Source organism: Pelodiscus sinensis, chromosome 2 (assembly GCF_049634645.1).
Source record: "Pelodiscus sinensis isolate JC-2024 chromosome 2, ASM4963464v1, whole genome shotgun sequence".
Taxonomy (NCBI): Eukaryota; Metazoa; Chordata; order Testudines; family Trionychidae; genus Pelodiscus; species Pelodiscus sinensis.
Genome location: NC_134712.1, coordinates 27,140,820 through 27,161,020, shown reverse-complemented (window position 1 = coordinate 27,161,020; position 20,201 = coordinate 27,140,820). Strand labels below are relative to the sequence as shown.

General features: G+C 40.6%; 1 protein-coding gene across 3 annotated transcripts in view; it reads right to left on the bottom strand.

Moving 5' to 3' along the window:
* Window positions 1-20,201, bottom strand: part of CSMD3 (CUB and Sushi multiple domains 3) — a 1,183,531-nt gene that overhangs the window by 87,467 nt on the left and 1,075,863 nt on the right. For all 3 annotated transcript variants that reach the window (XM_075920204.1, XM_075920205.1, XM_075920206.1), the window contains 3 exons: window positions 12,422-12,595; window positions 9,050-9,223; window positions 4,130-4,315 (listed from right to left, as the gene is read on the bottom strand). In XM_075920204.1, the coding sequence (XP_075776319.1) occupies window positions 4,130-4,315; window positions 9,050-9,223; window positions 12,422-12,595 (534 nt within the window). The remainder of the gene's footprint in view (window positions 1-4,129; window positions 4,316-9,049; window positions 9,224-12,421; window positions 12,596-20,201) is intronic.

Genomic DNA, 20,201 nt, shown 5'->3' with positions numbered 1-20,201 from the left:
CCTGTAGCTTGTTCCTCTATAAGGACTTAGAGGCTACGTCTAGACTGCAAGTCTCTTTTGAAAGAAGCTTTTTTGAAAGATACTTTCAAAAAAGCCTCTTTTGATAAAAAGCGTCCAAACTACAACCAGTACTTTCGAAAAAGCAAGCTGCTTTTTCAAAAGAGAGCATCCATGCAGTTTGGATGCTCTCTTTCGAAAAAGTACAGTTTGCATTACATAGTGCCATTTTTCAGAATAGCACTTTTGAAAAAAGGCATTCTTCCTCATAAAACGAGGTTTTCCGTGGTCAAAAAAACTGCCGCATTCTTTTGATTTACTTTTGAAAGAATGCGGCAGCAGTGTAGACACAGGAGAAGTTTTTTTGAAAAAAAGGTCACTTTTTTTGAAGAAAACCTGTAGTCTAGACACACCCGGAGAGAGGTATTCAATTTATGGCCGCAGGCATAACAGATTTGAAGACTGATTTTTAGCATTGAAATTGTGCATAACAGAATATTGCTTGTATATGTATTCTATGTGTCTGATACTAAGTGTGAAGATCATTATTCACTATCCTTAGCTCTTTTTACTTTAGCATTATAATTTAATTATGTTAGTCTTGGAGTTTAGCACTTATAAATATACTCACATTTATATAATTGGCATGTGTTTTCTTCTAAGTGGTGAGCATTCTGGCCTCGATGCACCAAATTAGGGATGTTAAAATGTGTTGAATTAAGTAATTGTGTAACTGCTGAACATTTCAGCAGTGACATAGTTATACACGGGAGGCAGGTGATTCCCCAGAGCCAGTGTGTATGGCCAGCCAGCTTTTAAGTGCTGGCTCCCACTGCCTCTCTGCCCCTACTGCTGTCCTGATGCAGAGGCAGCAGTATGCAGGGGACAGGTATGCGCGGAGAGCTGGCTTAAAAGCTGGCTCCACATGTGCACTGGCTCCCACGTGCCCCCCAGCACTGCTGCCTCTGTACTAGAGGCAACAGAGCTAGGGTGGGGAAGTCAGACAGCTCCCTGGGAGTTGGTGTGCACAGGGAGCCAGCCCCTCATGCGTATTGAGAGCCTGCGTTTAACCGTGCGCATTAACTGATGAGCCCAGGCTTATCTGTTAATTGTGTACACTGTTACACTTTCCCTACAGCAAATCATTCAGCATGCACTTAACTTTTGTCCCTTGACTCCTATGTAAAAATTAAGTATATGCTTATGTGCTTTCTGGATCAGAATGCTCAGCATTGTGCAAGTTCAAGTCCCTAATGAAAATGGAAAAAAGATTACCATTGATATGTTATTTTTAATCAACCAACTATAACATGAATTCTGCCTGTGGAGTGTGTATGTCTGTAAGGAAGGTCACATTAGAAGAGGATTAAGACTAAGGCATTTAATTATGACATTATTCATGAGATGAAACTGCTTAGTATGAATGGACAAGGTTCTTTTGGAGTACCTTGGTTCTTTTCCCCCCGAGGCATTGCTTTAAAGACACAGCTAAAGTCAGTGCCTTAACTGTGCACTTTCATACTGCTTTTATATATTTGGCTCTCCTTCACATGTACATTAGTAGTGGGTAACCTGCAGCCCATTTGGTTCTATATGTGGTCCATAAGGGTATGTCTACACTACCCTCCTAGTTCGAACTAGGAGGGTAATGTAGGCATACCGCACTTGCAAATGAAGCCCGGGATTTGAATTTCCCGGGCTTCATTTGCATAAGCGGGGAGCCACCATTTTTAAAACCCCGCTGATTCGAACCCCGTGCAGCGCGGCTACACGGGGCTCGAACTAGGTAGTTCGGACTAGGATTCCTTAAAAGTTCTTCTTCACACAGCGTGTAGTCAAGCTGTGGAACTCCTTGCCAGAGGAGGCTGTGAAGGCTAGGACTATAATAGAATTTAAAGAGAAGCTAGATAATTTCATGGAGGTTAGGTCCATAAAAGGCTATTAGCCAGGGGATAAAATGGTGTCCTTGGCCTCTGTTTGTCAGAGGCTGGAGAGGGATGGCAGGAGACAAATCACTTGATCATTGTCTTCGGTCCACCCTCTCTGGGGCACCTGGTGCTGGCCACTGTCGGTAGACAGGATACTGGGCTAGGTGGACCTGACACAATATGGCTGTTCTTATGTAACTGTTTGGATTTCTTATGACTATTTTTGACAACTGCACTATTTCAGTAATAACAATGAGGAATTCTTGTGTCATTTTAGAGATTAACAGATTTCTTAGGGCATAAGCTTTCATGGGTAAAACCCACTCCATCAGATGGATTGGAGTGGAAATTACAGAAGCAGGAAGAAGTTGCTTGTGATAATGAAGCTAGTAAGTGAGGGTGGAAGAGGGTCATTCATAGCATTTGGTCTGAAGATGTGAATGTTCAAAGCAAGGAAATTGCCTTTATAATGAGTTAACCAGTTGAGACCTTTATTTAATCCTAAATTGATAGTGTTGAATTTGCAAATGAATTCTAGTTAAAATGTCTACCTTTGTAACTAATCTTTGAAATTCTGTTGTAGAAGAATGGCTAGTTTCAAATCTATTACTGAATGTCCAGGGAGGTTAAAGTGTTCCCCTACATGTTTATACATGTTACCATTCCTGATGTCTGATGTCTGATTTCTGTCCATTTATCCACTGTCCAGTATGGTCAATATACATAGCAGAGGGACATTCCTGGCATTTGATGGCACAGCATATATCATGTTTGTGGATGTGTAGTTGGATGAGCCCCTGATGGTGTCGATTATGTGGTTAGGTCCTGTGAGGGTCTCACTTGTATAAATATGTGGGGAGAGTTGGCAATGGTGTTTGTTCCAGGGATAGGTTCCTAGGTATTCTGTGGTGTGTTGTGTGGCTGCTGGTATGTTTTTCAAGTAATCTTTCTTTCTGTTTAATTACACATAGGAATGCCAAACATTGATGCCAGTTTAACAAATGAAGTTGTATATCAAAGATAAGGAAGACTTGTTGAATTTAAAAAAGAAGCACCGAAAAATTGAAAACTGAGAACTGAGAAAATGGAAACAGAACAAAATCTCACCTAAAAGATAAATAATAAATGCAGAATTTGTCCACACTGCTCCAGAAATGTTGCCAAAATGACTGTATTAAGAACTCTTAACTTTGTTTTGTCTTTCAATCTGATCACATTTAAAGTTTGTTTTTTTTCCTGGAGACTGTTCTGTCATACAAGATAGAAAGCCCTCCTCCCAAGACAAGTCTTTGTAAAGGGACCTACAAAAAGGATTTAGGAAAGAATCTGCCTGTAGAATTGAAGTGCTTGCTGTTGAAAACCTTGCAGCTTGCAGGCACCTACCACTAAACTTTTAGAGATCCAGTGTAATTATTTCCTGCTATGAAGGTTCCATGTAGTCAGTGCATACATGCAGCTCCACACTTAGGGTATGTCTAGACTACGTCTAGACTACATCCCTCTGTTGCCAGAGGGATGTAAATTAGACATACCAAAATTGCTAATGAAGTGGAGTTTTAAATATCCCACGCTTCATTAGAATAAAAATTGCCATCGCAGCAATGTGCCGGCAAAAAGCGGCAGTCTAGACGGGGATTGGTCGACAAGGAAAGCCTTTTCCGACCGATCCTGTAAACCTCGTTGTACGAAGCATAAGGGGTCGGTCAGAAAAGGCTTTCCTTGTCAACCGATCCCCGTTTAGACTGCCGCTTTTTGCCAGCAAATTGTTGCGGTGGCAAAAAGCAGCGGCCATTTTTATTCTAATGAAGTGCGGGATATTTAAATCCCCACTTCATTAGCAATTTCAGTATGTCTAATTTACATCCCTCTGCTAACAGAGGGATGTAGTCTAGACATACCCTTATTGGATACCCCTATGCTCCCAAACACCTCTTCTACAGATGCAAAATACTCCTAGGAATCATTCTTCTGTGTTATGCCAAAGAGTGAAGTATCTTTGAGTGGTCTTTCCACAGATAACACTTTTATCCACCATGCATAACAGACTATATGTAGTCTGTTTGCCTTCTCCCATCACCATCTGAATGCCCACCTGGAGAAGCAAGAGAGATATAGTGTATACAGAACAATCTGTGTGAAGCATAACAAAATATATGGTCCAATTCTTTTTCTCTTACAGAAAAATACACACATTATCTACTTACTAATGCATTCGGGTAGTGGCTTATCCCAATGACCATTTGGTTGACAGACTAAAACTGAAGATCCAAATAAAAAATGTCCAGGATTGCAGTCATAAAACACCACAGTTCCATAGGTAAAATTTCCATGTTCTATTTTACTTTCTCTTATGGAATTAGCAGGGATTCCAGGATCAGAACAGTTGACCACTAAAAAAAAAGTGATAAACTTGAAACTCATTTTTAGATTACACATACGCAGTATATTGTTTTATTAACAAATATAGAATAGTTTTACTTACTGAGGCCTGGAAGCACAAAAGGATTTAGGCACCTAACTCCATTAGACACGTAACTCCCACTTTGGGGACCACTGTGATGGACAGATCTCCTACTGAAGCACCGAAGGCACCTACATTCACTTGTTGCCTATGTTTTCAGGGGAAAAGGTTCTTTGGCACCTACATATCTGTCTCTGGGTATGTGTAATGCTTCCTCACTCTAGACATCACAATGCATGGCTCTCATTTAAACCTCAGAGTGATTCACAAACTGGAACAAGACATTTGGCTTAATAAATTATGTACAGAAACTAATCCAATAGGCATGCTCAGAAGCTGCTTAACAGACTGTGTCTCATTCAAAAGCCACCTGGAGGAAGTGGGGAAGGAAGTGGTGCCCAAATTGTAACTTTTAAACCGGTGATTTAAAGGAAAGTCATTTTTCTCCTCTCACCCAATGACTGTTCCACTGTGGACAAAGGAGCTGAAAGTGTGCGAATAATCCTGTAATCTGTGCTGAGGATATTCACTTGAGAGGTGAAAGGAACGGAGTGTAGTCATCCTGCCTCAATCACCCTTTCTTTATTTATCTAGAGTGGAACAGGGAGCCCCACAGTGAACTATCCCATTGCTCAGTTCTTAGAGCACTCTCCTGAAAGGTGGGAAATCCCTCTTCAAATCCTTTTTTTCCGTAGGTGCCAGATAGGGGGAAGAGAGGAAAGAAGAAATTGAACCTGAGTCTTTCACAGTCCTATAAACACTCTAATCACTGTGATAAACATGATAAGGAGAGCATCACTTCCTCCTACTCCTCAGCTTCTTACTAAAACAACACCCTGAGGCTGTGTCTACACTGCACCCCTTTTCCGGACAAGGGATGCAGATTAGACACTTCGGAATTGCAAATTCACAGGGGATTTAAATATCCCCCGCGGCATTTGCATTTACATGGCTGCCACTTTTTTCCGGCTTGGGGATAAGCCGGAGAAAAGCGCCAGTCTAGACGCGATGGATTTTTCTCTTGAAAATAGGAATAAGAAATCCTCCAGAAAGGGGCTTATTTTCCAGAGAATTGCGTCTAGACTGGCGCTTTTCTCCGGCTTATCCCCAAGCCGGAAAAAAGCGGCAGCCATATAAATGCAAATGCCGCAGGGGATATTTAAATCCCCCGCGGATTTGCAATTCCGACTCGTCTCATTAGCATCCCTTTTCCGGAAAGGGATGCCAATGTAGATGTAGCCTGAAAGTATTCACAGCTAAGAGTAATTATCAGAGCTAGGTGTCCCCATGCAACCTGGATTTAGGCATCTCTCTCTATGAGAGAGGCAGGGTTAACCATACACCCCTTTGGTAGGCTTCTCCCATTGGCTAGCTTAGGGGGGAAAGATAGATATTTAGATAGCTTGTCCATCTCGCTAGCTCTACCTTTCACTGAAGGGAGCTTTTGTCAATGATATGAACAACCTGGTTGGTTCTTTTGGGTCCTCATCTACTCTGAAGAAGTAAATGAGAACTTTTCTTCATCTGCATTTGGTTTGGGGGTTTTGACCTTTCCTTTTGAATGGAAAACTTATCATGGTTCTCAAAGCTTGTCACCTCTAGGAAAGGTCATTATACTGCAGAATATATGAGGTAACCTCTGAAGATAATTTATATACTACAGCCCAGGTAGACTAGTATTACCTAGGCTACTGAACTGTGTGTATCATTGTATCATACCTGTGACTCTGTAATACTTTGTGGATTGGAAATTCTAGTAATCTGTTTCTAGGTACACCTCAGGACATTAATTTTTACTTATAGAACCTTATATATTTTGCATCCTGGCTGTTTTAGGGCTATTTTACATACCACCACAAAAAGTAGAATTTGCTTTGATCTAACTTAACCCTTTCATTGATGAAATAAGACATTGGAAAGCTATTTCTTCTTCTGGCCTGATGTTATTATCCTTCAAGGCAAGACTTATGTATTCACCCACGCCTTTTATTTAAGTAGGTAGTGTGACTGGACACACATTTGTGGTTAAGAGAAAGTCTCTGGATTCAATTTCTATTTTCTGTTTTGAGTGCAACTATTTTATAATACTTGTACATGAACAGAGAGATTATGAAGTATTCATTGTCAATAAAATGAAACTATGTTAGTTCTACATTGAATAATGAACACTTACATCAAACTGCAAAAAGCTCTGGTCATTATAACAATCACTATGAGCACTGCTGTGATTTATTTAAATTAAAAGAGGGACTTTTTAAAAGCACTTTCAAGAATATTATTATATGCACCAGACAGATGGTCAATATGGGTATGTCTACACTACCCTCCTAATTCGAAATAGGAGGGTAATGTAGTCATACCGCAACTGCAAATGAAGCCCGGGATTTGAATTTCCCGGGCTTCATTTGCATAAAGCCGGCCGGCGCCATTTTTAAATGCCGGCAGTTCGAACCCCATGCCGCGCGGCTACACGCGGCACGGAGTAGCTAGTTCGGATTAGGCTTCCTAATCCAATCTAGCTGTACTCCTCATTCCACAAGGAGTACAGCTAGTTCGGATTAGAAGCCTAATCCGAACTAGCTACTCCGTGCCGCGTGTAGCCGCGCGGCACGGGGTTCGAACTGCCGGCATTTAAAAATGGCGCCGGCCGGCTTTATGCAAATGAAGCCCGGGAAATTCAAATCCCGGGCTTCATTTGCAATTGCGGTATGACTACATTACCCTCCTATTTCGAATTAGGAGGGTAGTGTAGACATACCCTATGAAAGTTTGCAGGAATTTGAGAGAGTATCCATTTTAAATAGTTGTTTGGATTATTTTTTAGTGCAAATCTCATTGCCATCAAGATCAAAACTAGAGTTGCTATACCTCACAAAGACCACAAATTTATCTCTCTTACACTCAGTTGTACTCTATGAACTATTTAAGATTGAATGGTTTTGTGTAAAATTTTCATAAATTGGTATGATTGATGTATTTATTGTGTCTCTGATCCCTGTAGGAAATAACATATAACAGAGAGTATGGTACATTATCATGGAAATACCAATACACCAAGATAATGTATTGCTGTTGGGATAAAGACCAAATATATCTGTTTTCTATTGTGAATTAAAAAGAATAAAAACATCTTAACTGAAAATAAAACATGTAAACATATATTTCTGTAAATAGTTTTTCTCTAGGACACAAGGCAAAGTGAAGAAACATAAAATCTAATTGGAAGGGTAATGTATTAAGTAAGATGAATATAAACACACTATACAATTTAACATTCTGTGTTATCTTACAACCCAAAACTTTTCAGAATTTTCAGGAAGTCTGCATAATGCTGACTTAGCTGCAGGATAGCTCTTTGATGCCATTTCTGCTTGCAGGTAACCAGGATTTCTGGAAAACTACATCATTTCTAAAGGGAGACAATTTTTAAATCTTCAAAACATATTTCTGTAACCCAGTTCTTGTGTATCAATATATTAATTTTAAAAAACAATGCTGTAAAACCTGTGATAAATGGACCAAGAAAAATAGGCTACAATCATCTGTGATGTATTGGAACAGTAGTATACTTACATTAATTGAACATGAAAAAGTAAAACCAAATACAAATAAATATTAAAATGTCAAGGGTATTTTGACATGACAGAAGATGATGTGGTTTAGCTTTTATGGCCTGATAAATACAATTTCTATTCACCTATAACATTCCCCAGTCCATGAATTAAGGTTTATAATATCTTTACATTGAATCTGGAGAGAAACAATTTAATTCATATACATAAAGTTCAGCATCTGAATTATTTTGTTTTTTGATACTGCTTCATTCATCCCCTATTCATAATAAAATCCTAAAGGGAAGGTGCTAATCATTTGCTCTCAATGCAATGTTTTGGTGTTTCCAAAAATCTACTAGGTACAAAGATAACTAAAGTTATTTATGGAGGCCAAACTATACATTCGAATTTGGGTGCTCACATCCATATTTGTCCTCTATTTAAAAGACTCATGGTTTTAAAATACGTTGTGTATCCATTGTCTCCAGTTAAGTCAATGGAAGTATGTTATATAAACAGATTACTTTTTTTTTTAGGTACCTGAATATGGATTTAGGTACCTAGCCAGGGTTTGTTCACACAAAGTATAATTTCACGTGTAAAGGTTCTAAAACTTACTATAATGAAATTTGGGTTAAAATGTTACTTTTATAAAAGTTAATGATACAGTGACAAAATGTGAAAGTAGGCTTTAAGAAGACTTCACTGAGTGTAAAACATCACATTTAAATTTTATTTTTAAAAGGTTTTTAATTTCATAGAAATGCTTTCATGTTTCTATTTTAATTTTAATTTTAGTGAAGACCTTTTAAATTTCATCCTATGAATTTTGCTCATGAATAAGAACCTGAAAATATAAAGACAAGGAATTAAAATTAAACTTCACACTTTAGTTTCATAGTTCAATCTGAGTGAAATGCAAACAGCAAACTAAGTGGTGAAAAATAAAAATAAATTTAGAAAATCTGTTATGTTTACTCTAATTTCCTATTAAAAACTCTGTTTATGATTTTAAACATATATTCTCAGCTTTAAGGTGTCCCCTTATTTCTTTTTTTGTATTTTTTTCAGAGTAATCTCCAAATCTGTAAAGAAAAATATGATCATACCTTTACATATTGGTGGTGGATGGCTCCATTGCCTATTTGCCTGACACTGTGCTTTTGTTGGTCCTTGCATGACATACCCAGTATTACAAGAGAAGGTCACAACATCATTGAAGTTGAAACCATTTCCGCTCGTTCTTCCATAAATTGGACTACCAGGATGACCACAGCTAACAGCTAAAATCAGAAATAAACAGGAGTCAGAAGCATGCTGTTATCATTTTTCAGGGTGCCATGTAATAGAGATGATTATGTGATACACTTCTAGGTGCTGAGTGTCCCCTAGAGGTACTTAAAGCTGCCATTTGATCTTAATGGGAATTGAATCAGCTTTTAGTATCTTTCAGGAAGTGCTCAGTACCTTGTGAGATTGGGTCCTTATTTTCTAAACATGCCAAAAGGGATAAAATTAACAACTGTAATTCAAAATTTCATGTTTTTCCAGAATGGCATTTAATCAGTTCAGAATTTATGGTACAAAATGTTGTCCGTGGTACCTAAGCATTTAGCACAGTGCATTTCTAATGTCAAATAGTCATGATCATTAAATCTAAACATACAGTACTATAGAAACCCATTAATAAAAATATGAATGTCCTTAAAAATATATCCGCTAGACAAATAAAAGAGAAATCAATATTTTGTCTACTTCTATAAAGCAATGAATTTACAGTACTGACAATTCTGAAAATCTATTGTAATGTTATGGACAATTGCAATGTTTAATGGTATGCCTGTCATTGTCAGGCTCCTTGCCTTTTTCTGAAGCATGATCCTGAACAATACCATTGTGTTCAACAAAACAGCTTCCATAATTGGTTGCAAAGAAAGAAAGTATGCTCACTTTCTTTGCTTTTAGCAATGACCCAGGAGCAATTATTTTTCATTTCTGCTGTTGATGTTAACCCAGTGATTTGGAAATTCCTGTTGAACTATGTCTCATTCTTGTTTTAAAGATAATTGACAAATAAACTTGTTCCCTAGCGTCCAATACTTATTTCTATCTTTAATCAAAAGAGTTAATCCATTGCTGAATGATTAAAACATGAACAATGATGTGTTTGTGTGTGTTTGTGTATACTTAATACTATAAACTATAGTAATAAAGTATTCATTTCAGAAACCTCTATCATATGTAAATCAAATGACAAATGAGCAACTCGGGTAATGGGATAACAACAGAACTGGTTCCACTGTGATTAATTGATGTTTTTATTGCCAGAGATTTTTATTATAAAGCTATAGATATATGAAGAGAGTATTTTCAGTACCGTATTTTCCGGCGTATAAGACGACTTTTTATACTAAAAAACATCCCCCAAAAATCGGGGGTCGTCTTATACGCCGGGTATAAACATACAGGCAGTACCCAACTTGCAGGTACGAACGGGGCTTTTCTCGCCCCGGAGGACACGGACTGCGGGACCTCGCGGTCCCGCCACCCGTGTACTCCGGGGCGAGAAAAGCTGCTCCGCGTCTCCCTGGTCTGCAGACCAGGAAGACGCAGAGCAAAGCTGCGGAGGGGCTCCAGCAGTGGGGCAGCCCAGGCGAACCTGGGCTGCCCCGCTGCCCGAGCCCCTCCACGGCTTTGCAAAGCCTCGGGGGAAGCCGGCAGCGGGACAGCCCAGACGCGCCGTGGCTGTCCCGCTGCCGGCGTCCTCAGAGGCTTTGCTCCCGGTGTCCCTGGTCTGCTGGAGACAGTCCCCAGCAGACCAGGGGCATCAGGAGCAAAGCCGAAGTGGCAGCGGGGTGCCGCGCTTCTGAGGCTTTGCTCTGGCAAAGCCTCAGAAGCACGGCACCCCGCCGCTGCTGCGGCTTTGCTCCCGGTGCCCCTGGTCTGCTGGGGACAGTCTCCAGCAGACCAGGGACACCGGGAGCAAAGCCAGGGAGGCGGAGGGGTTCCGCGCCTCTGAGGCTTTGCTCTGGCAAAGCCTCAGAGGCGCGGGACCCCGCTGCGGCTGCAGCTTTGCTCCCGGTATCCCTGGTCTGCTGGAGACGGTCCCCAGCAGACCTGGGGCACCGGGAGCAAAGCCGCAGCAGAGGCAGAGTCCCGCGCCTCTGAGGCTTTGCTAGAGCAAAGCCTCAGAGGCGCGGCACCCCGCTGCCGCTGCGGCTTTGCTCCCCGTGTCCCTGGTCTGCTGGGGGGGGGGCACAGCTAGTGCCCCCCCCCAGCAGACCAGGCTTTTCTTGTGGACCCTGGGGCAGAGCAGCTGGGGCGCTGCCGGTTGGCCTCTTTAAGGGGGGTAGTCTTATATGGCGAGTATAGGCGAAAACCTATGTTTTAACTAGAAAATTAGGGGGTCGTCTTATACACCCAGTCGCCTTATACGCTGGAAAATACGGTCATATTAGTATACTTTCAATACTTAAATGTCAATTGAACTCTAATTATGAACCATAATTAGAATTTTTACTATTGTTGTTTATACATACACTTGTGAAAGGGGACACAGTCTCAGTAGAGACCATTCTTATTAAATAGAGTATCTATTTTTTTACCTCCCTCTCTTTTTCACTAAAACCCAATTTACATATAAATCATCTATGTGCAGAAACCCAATTTTTCTCATAGAACAGTGTTTCTCAAAGTGGTCCACAGTCCCAGTCTGAGCAAGCTGCTAATGGGCCTTTCTGGTGTGTTTACTTATCGGCTCTGCAGCCAGGGAACTTCACAGCTCCCATTGGCTCCAGTTCGTCATTTGAAGCCCAGGGGAACTGTGGGAACTTTGGCAGCAAATGGTGAACTTGAGCCAATGGGAGCTGCAAGACTCCATAACTGAGGAGCCAATAAGTAAACAAACAGGAACGGCCCAATTAGCAACTTGCTCAGAGTGGGTCCCTGGACCACCACTTTGAGAAACACTGTCATAGAAGGTTAACTTGTGTGACATACATGGAGACTCATTTTGATAACATACTGTTGATTTAAAAAGCATTAAAATCTGAATGAAAATGAAATAATTTTGTTGATGTGAACATTTCAGTCTTCAGTGTTGACAGTTTCATTTGTGATCTAACTTAACTCTTTTTAGTAATCAACAGTAAATACACATAACTTTCAGGTAAGATCTTCAAAAGCATTTTCAAAAGTCACACAGGGACTTTGACTCCTTAGTTCTCCACTGATATTCAGCGAGCCCATCTCTGAAGAACCAGATTTTCAACAGTATTTAGGGACTTAAAGATGTAGATAAACATCAAATGGAATTTTCCAAAACTCCTAGGTACCTTATTCCTATTGATTTCAAGGTAAACTGGGGTTACTTTTCAAAAATGTGGCCTTATTCACCTTTGAAACCTTTGGGTGGTTGTCGAATAAAGTAATGTAAGCACACACAATGCACAAATAAGATCTCTTTTGTCATGCTTACTTACGCACACAGGATGGAAGCTGACCAGACCAATTGTGATCTTGTTGGCATATTCGTACAGAAGAACCAATCAAGCGAAAACCAGGGCTGCACTGGTATACAACTGTGTCTCTGTACCCATAATTCTCTCCAATCACTTGACCATTGACTATGAGATCCGGAACTCCACAGTGGCCAGCTGAAATTTTCAAATTACATTAACAGAATAATAAATGTTATTATTCAAAATACATATGTTAATATTTAATATATTCCGCTTAAAGAAAAATAATCTACATCATTGAATTTAAAATAAATATTCTAACATGACTGAACTTTCAGTTTCTTTAATTGGTTTCATTCAAATTATAATTTGGAAATAGTATTTATACTATCAATTTTGCATTCCAGAATGTCAAGTTGGGTCATCTACTGCTTTCAACAACAACCACCAAGGCTAAATTCTTCCCTGGATTAAGACCTCTGGCTTCAGTGTATTTGGGATAATATGAATAGTTAATACCCACTAGAAAAGTGGTGGATTTAACCAATATTTTAATTTTAGCCAGTCAAAATTCTGAATTTCTGTTCAAATCAAAATTGCATAACACAAACCAAATATATAGATATAGATATAGATATAGATATAGATATAGATATAGATATAGATATAGATTCCATGGAATGCAAATATGCGAATTCCCCCCCCCAAAAAAAAATATCAGGTCAATCACATTCTAATTTTGATAAAAATCAAAAATATTTTCTGATTTTGACTTTTTGTTATTATTTCATAATTTATAATATAATACATGTTTATTATACTTATATGCAAAGTTACTGATAAAAAATAGAAACCATGTATTCTGACAAGGTTGAAACATTCCACTCCAATCTTACTGATTTCTTTTTTAATTTTCTAAATAAAAATTTATCTAAATCAGCAAGTTCCCAAGAAAGTTCTTATGCTAACCAGTTTTTTCTGCTGGAAAAACATGATAAGAATTTTTTCACCCTCTCTATTCTAACTGAAAACTAGTAGAGATGCAAAATGGCACCTTAGAGACTAGCTACCTATATATATAGCTTTCATGGGCAAAAATTGGCTACCCTTCTGAAACGATTTTTCTTTCTTTCTTTAATTGGTTTACTACTTTCTACTATGTTTGGGTTTTCTTATATTTAGACATCTGGTTGGCAATTATTAAAAATAGCTGTTTAGATAATTTGGCTGCCAATCTCTACTAAAAGTCCAGAGTATGCATGAGGTGTCATTTTTCAGAGGCTTATAACTTGACCAAATGTGGGTATATTTTTATGGGGAGAGAAAAATCACATTCCTGAAACCACCATAAACTCTTTGCTACATTTCTAATTTCAAATCACCAGGGAGCTGGAGCTTTTCAAACCAAGGCCTACACATTGTTTTTAATATCAACATGCAACATTTTTACCTCATTTTCCTCTTGGAAATGACTGAGATGTCTTTGCTAAAACTCACCCCCCACCCCCCCAAAAAAAAAACCACACACACCAAAAAACAAAAAACAGGCATGGAAAATTTCAGCCTGAATGATTTAAAGTATTTAAAAGTTATGAGTAATTGAAAATAGAATCTTATAATGGAAATAACTGTGCAACTTTAATCATAGACATTGCTGCCAGTGTCACTTATGATATAGTACAAAGATTTATTATCGAAGTGAGATACGTCATTTCTTTCCTGAAGTACACCATGCGAGCTTTAAAAGTATTCTCTATTTCCCTAAATATAAGTGAAAGAATTATAAATGCATCTCTACCTGTATAATAACTGAGCACAATCTAGTTATCTTTGCTCTTTAATTAAATTTTGTGCACTAAAATATGAGTTGGTGAGCCAATAGTCTGTCAGGGTACGTCTACACTACAATGTTAATTCAAACTAACTTAGTTCTAATTCGTTAATTCGAACTAAGCTAATTCGAACTAACGGATCTAGACTAAAAAACTAGTTCGAATTAGCGTTTTGCTAATTCGAACTAGCATGTCCACATTAAGTGGACCCTGAACCAGGCTTAAGGATGGCCGGAAGCAGTGCCGGCAGGGCATCAGAGGAGGACTTAGAGCGTGGAGATGCTGTCTCAGGCTCGCCGAGGGCTGTGCTTAAAGGGTCCCTACCCCCACTCCGGACAGACAGTTCTCAGGGGTGTCCCGCTTGCAAAGCAGTCCTGCCTTGGAGTGCCCGGAGTATCCACACTGGGCACATCACACCACTCGGCCATCAGCCCGGCTGCACTTGCCGCAGGCTGCCATCTGGGGAGAGGGGGCAATCGGGGGGCTGCAGGAGAGCTTCCACCCCCAGAAGCCCGCAGAGCCAGCCCAGTCCTCCCCATCGGGGGCTCGTACCCCATTCCTCCCTCACCTCCTTCCACTTACCCTTCCCTAGCCCCTTTTCTTGATGTACAAAATAAAGGACAATTGTGTTCAAAAATGGAATCTGTCTTTATTGAACAAAACAGGGGGAGACTGGGAAAAGGAGGTGGGAGAGGGGAAGAGAGAGGCTGGGAGAGGGGAGAGCAACTAAAATGATCAGGTTGGGAACAGGTCCCATATGAAGAGAGGCTAAAGAGACTGGGACTTCTCAGCTTAGAAAAGAGGAGACGGAGGGGGGACAGGATAGAGGTCTCTAAAAGCAGGAGTTGGGTGGAGAGGGTGCATACAGAAAAGTTCTTCATTAGTTCCCATAAAGAAGGACTAGAGGACACCAAAGGAATGGAATGGGTAACAGGCTTCAAACAAGTAACAGAAAGTTGTTCTTCACACAGCAAAGAGTCAACCTGTGGAACTCCTTGCTGCAGGAGGCTGTGAAGGCTAGAACTAGAACAGAGTTTAAAGGGAAGTGAGATCAAGTCATGGAGGTTAGGTCAATGGAGTAGTCTTAGCCAGAGGGTAGGAGTGGTGTCCCTGCCCAAGGTTTGTAGAAGGCTGGAGAGGGATGGCACGAGACAAATGGCTTGGTTACTGTCTTCGGTCCATCCCCTCCAGGGTCCCTAGTGTTGGCCGCTGTCGGCAGACAGGCTACTGGGCTAGATGGACCTTTGGTCTGACCCAGGATGGCCATTGTGGGCTCAGGGTCGGGGGTCTTAGTGGACCACCTTGGTTTTCATGCAGCCCTGCTCCTGGGTGGCCAGGCTGGCAGCTCTCCTGCCCTAGCCGGCCACCTTCCTGTGCCTAGTGCGGAGATCGTGGACGAGGTCCACGATGTCCGCACTAGCCCAGGCGAGTGCCCGCCTCTTGCGGTCCCGGGCAAGCTCCTGGGAGCCGCCGGCCTGGTCCCGGGAAGAGGGGGAGGACTGGGGGGCATTGTGTGGGTGGCTCGATCCGTGCCAGGTGCAGGGTCTGCTGGCTGGGTGCTGGCAGGCTTGCACCTGGTACGGGCACCGTAGCCAGCCCGTGCCCCTTTAAGGGGTCTGGGGCCGGGAGGGGGGCATAGTGTTTCCCTGGTGTTGGCCAGAGTGGCCACCAGGGAAACCTGGGGAGGGCTAGCCTCCCACTAGTTCGAATTAAGGGTCTACACAGCCCTTAATTCGAACTAGTAAGTTCGAACTAGGCTTAATCCTCGTGGAATGAGGATTACCTAGTTCGAACTAAGCGCTCCGTTAGTTCAAATTAAATTCGAACTAATGGAGCGCTAGTGTAGCGCCTTTGAAAGTTAGTTCGAACTAACGTCCATTAGTTCGAACTAACTTTGTAGTGTAGACATACCCACACAGAATTTGCATGCCTATAGCAAGAGCAAATTCATTTAAAATCTTTCTCTGTCTAGCAGTGGAATCTGAGCACAGTTTAAGAAATATTTGAAAGGTCTCAAAAAATCACAGATCCTGCTAACCTAGCTAGTCCAAATTCCAAAAATGGCTCCCACCCTATCTGTCAGTGATTCAAAGGCCCTTCCACTTCCTGATAAAATTACCGTCATCCAATTAAGGAATATATGAAAAAGTAACATGATTAATTTTGAATAATTCACCATTCAGGAAAAAGCACATTTATTGAATCAAACATTCTCTATGAATAGTACAGCTTGCTTTCACCCCAGCCAGTGAGCATTCACGGGTGTGTCCTACTCCCAGCTCAAGTGTTCAAAAGCAGAGGTTGTGGAGAAATCAGACTGTAAGGCTTAAGAAGGATCAAGTTCCACAACTAGAAAAAATATTATCATAATTTTACTAGCATCATAGAATCATAGAAAAAGAGGTTGGAAGAGACCTCAGGAGGTATCTAATCCAAACCCCTGCTCAAAACTGGACCAACCGTAACTAAATCATTCTATCCAGTGATTCTCTTTCAAACTTGATCTTACAAACTTCTAAGGATAGAGATTCTACCGCCTCACTAAGCAGCCCAGTCTGGTTCTTCACCAACCCCGTTGTGAAATAATCCCCCCCCCCAAATATTCAAGCTAGACCTCTAGTTTAGAATCCAAAGGCCACTCAGTATCATACAGGTTAAAAGGCCACTCAGTATAACATAATGCATATAGCTGATAATTTAAAAAAGTGAAAAGCATTAGGAGATAATTCCCATAGGTTTTACCCAGTTTTTCCTCATTCTTTACTCTGTTTTCAGTAGAAGTTTTGCCTAAGAGATGAGTGAACACTAGTTAGAGACATTTAGCATTCAGCCCCAGTTTATAAATTCTCAAAACATCATATATCCGACAGATACTGATGACAAACTACGTACTGATGGTATCAGTCTTTTTGTTTTTATATGTGAATACTATAGAAAAAGTCCTATCAGCACCGAAGTATATAGTTCTTGCATATTCTGATACAAGAACCTTTGTGGCCATTGCTGAAATCTAGATTCATGCAGTTGAACAAACTCCCTCACATCCATCTCAGCCCTGACAAAGGCATATGATCATTAGTGTTTTCCAGAAGGTGGGTATTTTATTTTATTTATTTCCCCCACTTAATTCCACACAACCACGAACTTGGTTTCCTTCACAAAGTACATGGAAAGAAATCAAACCAAACAACATAACAAAAGCTAGAATGAACTCCTTGGTTTTGATTCTCTATATTCTAAGCTAAACTATAGGCTGTCAAAATGAAAGGGAAAAAAAGCACAAAAGGAGGGGCTGTCTGAGAACTTTTTTTTACAGCAGTTCTCATAACCAGTGAAACCACTTTCTTTGTCTGCATATCTTTGAGAATGGCTGCCTCATTACACAGGCTAAAGAGAAACAGAAACACAGGTTTTAAAAGAAAATACTACTACTAAAAGTTGGCAAATTTGCAAGAGTAATTTTTACTGGCTTTCTATTGCAGTATTTTTTTTAATTTGATTCCCTTGAAATTCACGCTATTTTAATGATTATTACTAGATTTCTTCTTCTTTTGTTATTTTTGTTAACATGACTGTGATGAAAAGAATCCCAAAGTGTCCATTTGATATTGGTAAGAATGTGAGCATAGTCATGGGTGCATTTTCCTCTCTCTTGTTCTCTTTCCCACACGCACATTTTATGATCACTTCTCTTGTTAATGGCATTTCAGAATTTCCATCCTAAATCTTTTGTTTTCAGGTCTTTGTGCCAAGTCTTTTATTAACAATGTTTGAAACAAATCTATCTGGACATTTTACAGATATAAAAGTACAAAACAGAGCAGAAACTAATACTTCTTTTTGCTCCAATCTCTCAAACTCATTTTTATTTTTAATAGAAATATTTTAGATCATTTTGCCTACAATTTGGATCAAGCTTTTGGGTCAGGAAAGATAAAAACCATTTTGTTTACTAAAATAGATGTTGCAGATGTATAGTAATCTTTTTGTTCTTTAAAAATAGTTAATAACCTGGTCTATTATTATTCTTTTAGATGTGTCACTTTTGGTCATTCTACTCCTGGTGTTTGAGGCCAGAGCATGGCCACTAGAACCTTTTCCCCAGAAGTATCTAATAGGTGGCTTGAACTCCCCTTGGTGTTGCACATTCAGTATAAAAGCCATCTCGGTTCCTTCCTGCTGAAATTTCAGCATAGAAGAGCTTGTCATGGAATGGACATAAACAATATGACTTGAAGAACAATGGCTACAGAGCAGATTAATAACTTTTTTCTTTTTCTAATGATAACATATGTGCATTTCACTCTTGGTCACTCACAAACCACATGTGACCTGTGAGGATGTTGGGCAGAGCGACATTAGCTAAACCATATCACATGCATTCATAGGATTCAATCCAGAAAGAAATGATCTAAATGGAGAGTGATTGAGTTCTCTCTCTTGTCATTCACTGCTACAACAGCTGGGATAATTTACAAAAGTCTCTGGTTCAGTCTTGGTCATATGCGTAGAATCTTTGCATGTTCAAAATATGCAAACATTTTTCCTCCCTTTTGTATGTGGATATGGGCAAACAGCAGTGCTAAAAGGTTTGCTGGACCCCTAGGTAAGTTTGGGTGGTGGTGGTGGTGGGGGGGACGTCATGTTCCAAGAAGAAGCAAGGCCTTGGGTGGAAGGGGGGGGCGGAGATAGCTCATACTGTACTGCCTCCCCACCTCCCAGGCAGCACTCAGAGATGTCTGGAGCATGTGTCATGGTGCTCTGGTATCACTTTAAGGGCCAGGGGCTCTAGCCACTGTGATTTCTGTGGTAGCAGTGGTGTCAACAGCAAGCCCTAAGCCCCAATTTCACTTTCAATTTCACTTTCACTAGACTAGGAATTGATCTCCAAGGATCGTGGTTGCCTTGTCCATCTGAGCTTACAGTTCCTTCAAATAACTGCAAGAATGCTGCATTAGAGAGTAGACTTGCTTCAAAGAAGTTCAAGAGAGCTTGCTTAATAATAGAAAGCCTGTTATAAAGGCTCCTTATCTTGATAAACAGAGGCATTGCTCCATCTGGTCTAACCAGAATGGGGTGTCATTGACTGATCCTCAAGGAATCCATTTTGAAGCACTTGAAATAGAGGAAAATAATCAGGAAGAGTCAACATGGCCAAGTCAAGCCTGACCAACCTAATTGCCTTCTATGATGCGGTGAACTAGCTCAGTGGACATGGGGAAGTCAGTGGGTGTGATATCCCTTGACTTGAGCAAAGCTTTTGATACTGTCTCCCACAATATTCTTGCCAGCAAGTTAAAGAAGTATGAATTGGAAAAGGGACTGTAAGGTGGATAGAGAGCTGGTTAGATTGCCAGGCTCAATGGGCAAAGAGCAACAGCTCAATGTGTGGTTGCCAGTTGGTATCAAGTGGAGTTCCCCCAAAGTCAGTTCTTGGGCTGCGTTTGTTCAACATTTTTATTAATGATGAATAAGGGGATGGACTGCACCTTCAGCAAGTTTGCAGATGACACTAAGCTAGAAGGAGAGGTAGATACATTGGAGGGTAGGAATGGGGTCCAGAGAAACCTGGAGAAATTGGAGGTTTGGGCCAAAAGAAATCTGATGAGGTTCAACAAGGACAAGTGCAGAGTCCTTCACTTGGGACAGAAGAATCACAAGCACTTTTACAGGCTGAGGACCTACTGCCTAAGCAGCAGTTCGGCAGAAAAGGATCTGGGGATTTCAGTGGTTGAGAGGCTGGATATGAGTCAACAGTGTGACCTTGTAGCTAAGAAGGCTAACTGCATATTGAGGTGCATTTGGAGGAGCATTTTCAGAAGATCTAGGGAAGTGAATATTCCCCTTTATACAGCACTAGTAAGGTCAGATCTGGAGCAATGCATCCACTTGTGGGCCTGTATTCCAGAAAGGACATGGAGTCATTGGAGAAGGTCCAGTGGAGGGCATCAAAAATGATTAGGGGACTG